This window comes from Felis catus, chromosome F2, assembly GCF_018350175.1.
Source record: "Felis catus isolate Fca126 chromosome F2, F.catus_Fca126_mat1.0, whole genome shotgun sequence".
In the NCBI taxonomy this organism is placed as follows: Eukaryota; Metazoa; Chordata; class Mammalia; order Carnivora; family Felidae; genus Felis; species Felis catus.
Window position 1 is genome coordinate 28846481 of NC_058385.1, and position 8562 is coordinate 28855042.

Genomic DNA, 8562 nt, shown 5'->3' on the forward strand with positions numbered 1-8562 from the left:
TATACTTAAATATGGTTAAGACAGTAGATTTTATGTTTTGTGTTCTTTACCACAATTTAAAAAAAAATGAAAAAAAAAAAAAAACAACAATGACAATTATGTTTTCCAGAAAGTGACTTGGCAACAGGAATCCAAAGTCTAAACATATTCACATCTTTGAGTTGTTTCAGGAAATCTATTTTAAAACAATTTCTCTTAAAATATTCTAACAGCTGAAATGGAAAGTAATCCATAGTCCAGCAAAGAAACATCTAAATAACCATCAACTAGTGAAGGGGTGTGGTCATCAAAAATTATAGTGTGGAGAAACTTGTTTAAATGATCTGTTAACATTCTCATTATTTAGTAGTATTCAAAACAGAACATAAAACTATGTATGGTATATACAGCTCGACCATAATGAACATATACTGGACATTCAATAAAGAAAAAGATGAAATTCTAATAGAGGAAAGAAAAAAGGGGTATGGGAACAGGGAAATCAAGAGGGGGAGGGAGAAAAGCTATACCAACAGGATTTCTGTTGAATTTTCATCTGGACAAATTGATTCCAATGTTCATTTGGAAATGAAATCTGGCAAGAATAGCTAGGAAAAAAAATCTAACAATAAAAAGAAAAATAGAGGGGTGCCTGCTGGCTCAGTCAGTGGAGCATGTGACTCTTGATCAGGGTCATGAGTTCGAGCCCCATGTTGGGCATGGGGGCCTACTTAAAAAAAAAAGAAAGAAAAGAAAGAAAGAAAAGATAAAAGAAAAATAGAATAATCAGGAAAGACCAGTCCTTCCAGACATTTTTGCATAGTATGAAGGTACAATAACTTAGTTTAGTTGCTGGGAATGAACAAAAATGTAAAAAAGAAAAGAATACAGGAATTTAGTATATGACAACAGTATTATTTCAAATCAGTAAAGGAAAAATCCATTATTCAGCGACTGGTATAGGGTACCTGAGCAGCCAATGGGGGTATGATGGGGTTAAGATTCATATCTCACACTTTTTGTCAAAATAAGCTTCAGGTGGATGAAAGATTTAAATGTAAAAAAAAATACGCCACCTGGGTGGCTCAGTCAGTTAAGCGACAGACAGATTTTGGCTCAGGTCATGATCTCGCAGTTTGTGGGTTTGAGCCCTACATCGGACTCCACACTGACAGTGTAGAGCCCGCTTGGGATTCTTTCTCTCCCCCTCTCTCTGCCCCTCTCCCACTCATTCTCTCTCTCTCTCTCTCTCTCTCTCTCTCTCTGTTTCTAAATTAACTTGTAAAAAAATGTAAAAAAAATAAAACCATAAAAACAGAAACTCAAAGTGAGGAAGGCATTTCCAGGAATGATTCAAAAGCTATAAGCTAAAAATTAAAACAGCCATCAATTAGTATTTCTCCTTGGGAAAAAATCACTATCAAGTCAAAAGAGTAAAGACAAGGGGTGCCTGGGTGGCTCAGTCGGTTGAGCGTCTGACTTCGGCTCAGGTCATGATCTCACAGCTCGTGAATTCGAGCCCCGCGTCGGGCTCTGTGCTGACAGCTCAGAGTCTGGAGCCTGCTTCTGCTTCTGTGTCTCCCTCTCTCTCTGCCCCTAACCCACTCACATTCTGTCTCTGTCTCTCTCAAAAATAAATAAACATTAAAAAAAATTTTTTTTAAAAAGAGTAAAGACAAACTAGGAAAAAAATACATTAGCAATTCATATTGTGGACAGAGGGCCGCATTCTGCAAATGGAAGAAACAAAAGACAACACAACAGAAAATTTGGCAACGTATAGGATCTGACATTTCACAGAAAAGGAAATCTAAATCTTAAACTTACCAAAAGAAGTACAACCACCTTTGTATTAAGAAAAATATATAATAAAAAAAAAGAAAAATATATAATAAAACCTATGCCAAGAAACCTCTGTTCCGTGTAAGATCAGCGAAGATGAGAAAGTGCGCCGAACGGTGGAGGGAAGCGGATGCCCACATGCCTTCCACCGAGCAGGATTCAGCACCATCCGAACTGAACAGTCACATTCTTCTAAGAATTCTTCCTACAGACAAACTGGCACATTTATCAAATGACTTGCATGCAAATTTATTTGCTGCAGATTTGTTTAATAGCAAAGTATCAGGGAAAACCTAAATGGCCATCGACAGGGAACAAGCCAGATACCACCTATTCCGCTACGGAACATGGCACATCTACAAATAGCTATTAAAAATGAAGGAGCTCTATATAACGTTATGTTGAATAATCTCTAGAACATATACTGTATTTAAGTGGAGGAAGTCAGGTGCTAAAACAATTTGTATGCTACCATTTATATAATACACACACACACACACACACACACACACACACACATATTTAAATATAAGTGTATGTATACCTACATGCATAGAATCTGTCTGGATGGACAGAGAAGAAACTGGTAAAATGGTGGCATTGCTACCCAAGGGAAGTAGCCTGGGAGACAGGAACAGGAGGAAGATTTACATTTTGCAACCTTTTAGTCATTTGAATTTTGATCAAATGCTTTAATTACCTGGTTACACTAGTCACAATTTTGGAGAAGTACATTTTTTAGATATATTGAGTTTTTATAAAAGGAGTTATAAAATGAAATGTTCAGGACCGCCTGGGTGGCTCAGTCGGTTGAGCATCCAACTTCAGCTCAGGTCATGATCTCAAGGTTCGCCGGGCTCTGTGCCGACAGCTCAGAGCCTGGAGCCTGCTTTGGATTCTGTGTCTCCCTCTCCCTCTGTCCCTCCCCTGTTCTGCTCACTCGCTCTCTCTCGCTCTCTCTCTCAAAAATAAACATTAAAAAAAAATGAACTACTCACAGCTACCTAAGAGTATTTTTAAATTATTATTATTTTCTAAGCTTATTTATTTTGAGAGAGAGAGGGTGCATGTGTGGCAGACGGGCATAGAGTGAGGGAGAGAGAGAGAATCCCAAGTAGGCTCCAAACTATCAGTGTGGAGCCTGACACGGGGCTTGAACCCACAAACCATGAAATCATGACCTGAGCCAAAATCAACAGTCAGACACTTAACTGACTAAGCCACCCAGGTACCACAAATTTAAACGTTTTTTTTTTTTAACTTCCACTAAACACTGAGTCATTTGATCCCTTGGATATTTTTCTCATAAACATACATTGCTACGATTATGGTTTCTGTATACCTGGTACCACCTAGTTCAAATAAAATTTGGGAGAGTCTCAGAAGAGGGATTTTACAACAGTCGACAATTAAAGCAGAAATAATGAGCCCCAAAGGAAAATAAAATAATCTTAGCCTACAACAAAAGGATCAGTAACACATAAATTCAGGGGATTTTGCTGTTCTTTCTGGTTTCGAACTATGAGTATATTTGTTTTTATTGTGTGCATAGACTATTCTGTTTTGAGATCTTGCTAAAAGATCACAACCCCTCCTACCACTCAGCCTTTGCCCTAGAGACCCGGCAGTCTGCTGCATAAAAATAAATGCAGGAAGTGAATTGGAGCTAACAAATCAGCTGATGACATTAGCACCATATGGAAAGCAAGAATGGACCAAAGAAACACAGAACTGGGGGGGGGGGGGGGTCAAACCCTGAGATTTGTGACCAGACCCTTAATATTGTTACCCACTCATCTACATTTGTTTTACTTTAAAATCAGTGACATTCTGGGGCAGCTGGGTGGCTCAGTCGGTTAAGCGTCCGACTTCGGCTCAGGTCATGATCTCCCAGTTCATGAGTTCGGGCCCCAGGTTGGGCTCTGTGCTGACAGCTCAGAGCCTGGAGCCTGCTTCAGATTCTGTCTTCCTCTCTCTCAGCCCCTCTCCTGCTCACGCTCTGTCTCTCTCTGTCTCTCAATAATAAATAAATAAATGTTTAAAAAAAAACTTTTTAAAATAAAAACAAAATAAAATAAATGACATTTCACTGTTCTATTATTTCTAAGGCATAATTATAATGCTGAAATTACAGTGACATATCATTGGGTCACTTTTCTTGTAGTGTTCTCCTCTCCCAGGTTTTTGGCCCCAACAACCTTCCCTCACTCCCTGAAACAAAAGTTTTGGGTGGGCTTGTGTGTGTGTGAATTCAAACACAGATAAAATGCACTACTGGCTAGGTCCCTGCCGCTTCAACAGAATAGCGCTAAACTACAGGTTATTACTACCATAAGGGAGTACTCAAGTATAAATATTTATTCAGCACTATAAAAAGTAGTCAGGAGGTTTTTTTACACAATGCATGCTCTAGTTAGCATGCCATGCCGCACTTTCAAAGTGGGAACTACCACACACATTAAATGTGCTATGCTGGGCTTAATGTGTAAAGAAACTCTTGAGAGGCACTATGCAGTTTAAGGTATGTTTCAAATTGATTAATGTGGACTGGGCTCTCAATATAAGCAGAATATTGTATTCAAAATCTGGGCACAGGAGAAGATGGGGAAAATATCAGAATCTGAGCCAGGTACTGAGGAGTATTAGAATACATCATATAAAACACAAGGAACACTGTTCTAAAACTTTAAAGTTCTGCTAAATATAAAAAGCAGCAAAGGATAGATTTTGACAACTTCCTATAAGGAAGGTCTAAGGAGACATTTTCTTTTTTTTTTTAATTTTTTTTTCACAGATCTTATTATTATTATTTTTTTAATGTTTATTTATTTTTGAGAGAGACAGAAACAGAATGTGAGTGGGTTAGGGGCAGAGAGAGAGGGAGACACAGAAGCAGAAGCAGGCTCTAGGCTCTGAGCTGTCAGCACAGAGCCCGACACGGGGCTCGAACTCACGAGCCGTGAGATCATAACCCCAGCCGAAGTCGGACGCTCAACCGACTGAGCCACCCAGGAGCCCCTAAGGAGACATTTTCAATAGAGAAATGCAGTGAAGACAAGACATAGGGCATTCAATTTTCCATCTAGAGTCGGACAGACAAACGTGACAAACTCCAGGCATACTAAAAAGTTAAACAAATTCTAAAATGTTCTTATTTGGCTTTAAATACTTTATGAAAACTCACAATTCAAGAGACAATCACAGGGTTTCATAAACTGTATGTCAGCCACCAGGTTTACATGCAGGTTTACAAACCCAGGCTCCTCCTCTTTAAGTCGCCTCCTCAGAAGTCTCCCTACAGATTCAATGAAGATGGAGCGACCCACTCCGCTCGTTCAAAACCTTGCATGTACATCCACCCTCCAAGTCCAACACAGACTCACCACCAACTTTCTCCAACTAACCGCAGAGTTCTGCTCCTTTAAAATACTGAGGGAATGGGGCGCCTGGGTGGCGCAGTCGGTTGGGCGTCAGACTTCAGCCAGGTCACGATCTCGCGGTCCATGAGTTCGAGCCCCGCGTCGGGCTCTGGGCTGATGGCTCAGAGCCTGGAGCCTGTTTCCGATTCTGTGTCTCCCTCTCTCTCCGCCCCTCCCCCGTTCATGCTCTGTCTCTCTCTGTCCCAAAAATAAATAAACGTTGAAAAAAATAAATAAATAAATAAAATAAAATACTGAGGGAAATACCAGGACTTAGGAGTAAGTGGGTAGCAAGAGAGGACGTCAGAGGCTCCAACAGCTGGAAGGCACTCTTGGTCACTTTTCCTTTCCATCCTAGGCAGTCACCAAACATTTCTGAGCATCTACTTTGTGCCACGGGAACATAAAGATGAAAATACAAAAGAGACAGGAAGATGGAAATGTAAGGACAGGCCACGTGGCTGCAACACAACAAAACTGAGTGAGCCACCTGACCTTCCCGAGGCAAGTGACTCATCTTTCATACTAAGCTGAGCCTCCAGACTCCTCACTTTAAGAGGATGGATTTCCTTTGCCCTCGAGGAATAACAATTAAAAACAAGAACTAACATGACCCACCGAAGAAAACATCTTAAAGTTAGAAACAGAGAAACTCCTCTTATAAGCCAAAGAATTTACAAAATAGGTCTTAGACATACACACACAAAACTGGTCCCACAAAAACCACACTGAGTGCATCAGGACAGAGGTACTAATGACTGTGATTCTCACCAGCCAAATTAAAATACCAAATCTAGTAAAATTAGTCACTCCATTCACCTAAGTCAAATACAGCTACTTAATCTAGTTTGACGAGTACCAAACACAGCTATTCTAAAAACACCATTGTGTTAAATACGACAATGTAAGGCATACACAAATATGCATGTTGACATGTTTGACACCCCCAACGTCCTCTTTAAAAGACAGAATAATGCTGACTTACATGGTGGCTCCTGGCCTTCTCCTAACAATACATTTAAGACCTGAGACCAGCCTTCTGACTCAAACATTTAAATACCTACCATGTTCAAACACCAAGGTTACCCAACCATGGATAAAGATGAATGAAGTACATGCTTCTAACCTCAATAAGCTTAAAATCCAGACATGTGTGCATACAGATATATACGTATTTAATATATATTACGTATTGTGCATTATACATATATACCTATTACATATTGCACATAACTTTATAGTATAAGCACTCATATGCTAAGTGTGAGATCCATTTGACGAGTGTGGAGAAAGGAAAGGTTGGAAGGTTCCAAAGAGCCCTACAACTTACCAAAAGTAAAATACAAAACAGTTTATATGGAATACGGGTTTATTTACATAAAAAGTATGCATAAAGATAAATACAAAGAGTAATAAAAAAGAAAAAAACGAAAACTATTGTGTCTGACCTCAAAATGTGAGTAATTCCTATCCCTACTTCCTAAAATTTATGTTGTTACCTTTTTGGGGTTAGCACTTATGTATCTTTTAAAAAGTGAGCCACGCATCTGTATTACAGTTACTGGGTTATTATCAACAGAGATGAAGCGATATATAAACATTTAGTATTTAAATCTTAAAACCATGCCTTCCTATTTACATCTCGCTTAAACAATTCCACTGGAGGCAATTTCACTTGAGATAGTTTTCAGAAACAAGTGCATCCAAAGCGATAGTAACAAGACTATAGGGTCTTATCTTGATGAGTAAAAGTAGACCTTTACTAAGGAAAGCTCCCCCCCCCCCCCGCCGCGCCAATAACCCCATAAACAACACACCACAATTTGGGGACACCTCGCATGTTACGTATCTACGTCCAAAACCATCGCCATAGGATCAAACGCCACCAAAAATCCTAACCACGTAAACTACAAGACGGCAGAAAGTCTCAACGCTGGGGGAGTCGGGATGGGGGAGGAGTCATGTTCCCATCCTGAGCAGCGAAACCACCCACTGTCGTTGGATCCTCAGTTTCCACCAGTTACAAACAAGATCTAGCTGTACAGTACTCCCTTCGCGCTGCCTTCTACCCAAAGCGCATCACCGTCGGCAGCCCTGGCTCCGTGAGCCTGGTGCCAGCCCGTTCGCCTCCACCCAGAACCTTCTTTCCCTCTCTCCCCACCTCCTTCTCTGTCTCTCTGTCTCTGTCTCTCTCTCTGTATGTCTCTCTGTCTCTCGCTCTCGCGCTCTCTCTCTCTCTCTCTCTCTCTCTCTCTCTCTCTCACACACACACACACACACACACACACACAGCCGCGCGCGCCCGTGCGCGCGCGACCCCAACAGCCCGCTCCGCCCGCCGGAGCCGCTCCCTGCGGCTCGGCCACACCAGGATGTCAGACCCCGATGAGGGAGATGCAACTTGAAGAAGGCTCGGCTCCCGCTCCGGCGCCGGCCGGGGACACTGTGCACCTGCTCCGGCGCCGGGCCGCGCGCAGCCCAGCGCCGCGCCCGACCCCGCGCCTGCCCGGGAGACGCCGCGCCGGCGGTGCCCGCGCCCTCACCTTGCTCGCCGCGGTCCATGTCTCCCGCCCACCGCCTCGAGTCCTCTGCGCCTCCGCCGACTGCAGCCCGTCCCGCTCGGATCGCACGCACGCCCGCCCGCCGCGCCGCACCGCGCCGCGCTCCTCCTCGCCTCCGCCGCGACTCCCGCGAAGTCCCCTCCCCCGGAGGCGTCGGCGCGGCGGCGCCGCCCGCCCTCGGCGGGGAGCGCTTTCCCGGGGCGTCACCCAACCACCTGACCCGGCCGACCTGTGCGCTCGGCCACGTCGGCGCGGCGGGCGGCGCCGGGGCGAGGAGGGCTGGGCCGGCCGGTTCGCTCGGGTAGGAACTCGGCTGCCAGGGGGAAGAGCGGGGTGGCGCGGAGGCGGAATCAACCATGGAGGCTGCGTGGAGACCGCTCGCGAACCCGGCTGGCATTGGCGTCCCACCCTCAAGTTATTTATAATATCAAAAGTTTCCCCAGGCATTGAAGATGCCCTTTCTCTGCCTTCCCGAGCACCTGCTCCTGTGTACTACTGAGTGGAGACACTGGAAGGTTATCAGAAATGCCAATGGCTCCTTTTCCCTCTGAGTCTTCATAGGCTCCTCTTGTCAAAACAATATCCTGTGACATTTTCAATAACTAGGTCCAAAACAGGCAAAGGGGGGAAATTACAAAGAATCTCTCGAAACATTGTGTAGCCCTGTCCTTTCACAGACAGTGAGTGTTTTTCGGTGACAGATTAGGAAGGTTTTCACGTAGTAAGGACTGTTTTGAGTGCAGAATTAAAGCCAACATTCT

At 43.4% G+C, this 8562-nt stretch overlaps 1 protein-coding gene across 4 annotated transcripts in view; it reads right to left on the reverse strand.

Annotated features, from left to right (window-relative positions):
* TPD52 (tumor protein D52) overlaps positions 1-8213 on the reverse strand; it is a 111166-nt gene extending 102953 nt beyond the window's left edge. For 3 of the 4 annotated variants that reach the window (XM_045050170.1, XM_045050169.1, XM_011291336.4), the window contains exon 1: positions 7784-8213. In XM_045050170.1, coding sequence (XP_044906105.1) covers positions 7784-8198 — 415 coding nt within the window. In that variant the 5' untranslated portion in view covers positions 8199-8213. Of the gene's footprint in view, positions 1-5507; positions 6069-7783 lie in introns of those variants that run through there. The other variant, XM_019822803.3, reaches the window with a different exon arrangement.
* Positions 8214-8562: the final 349 nt, after the last annotated feature.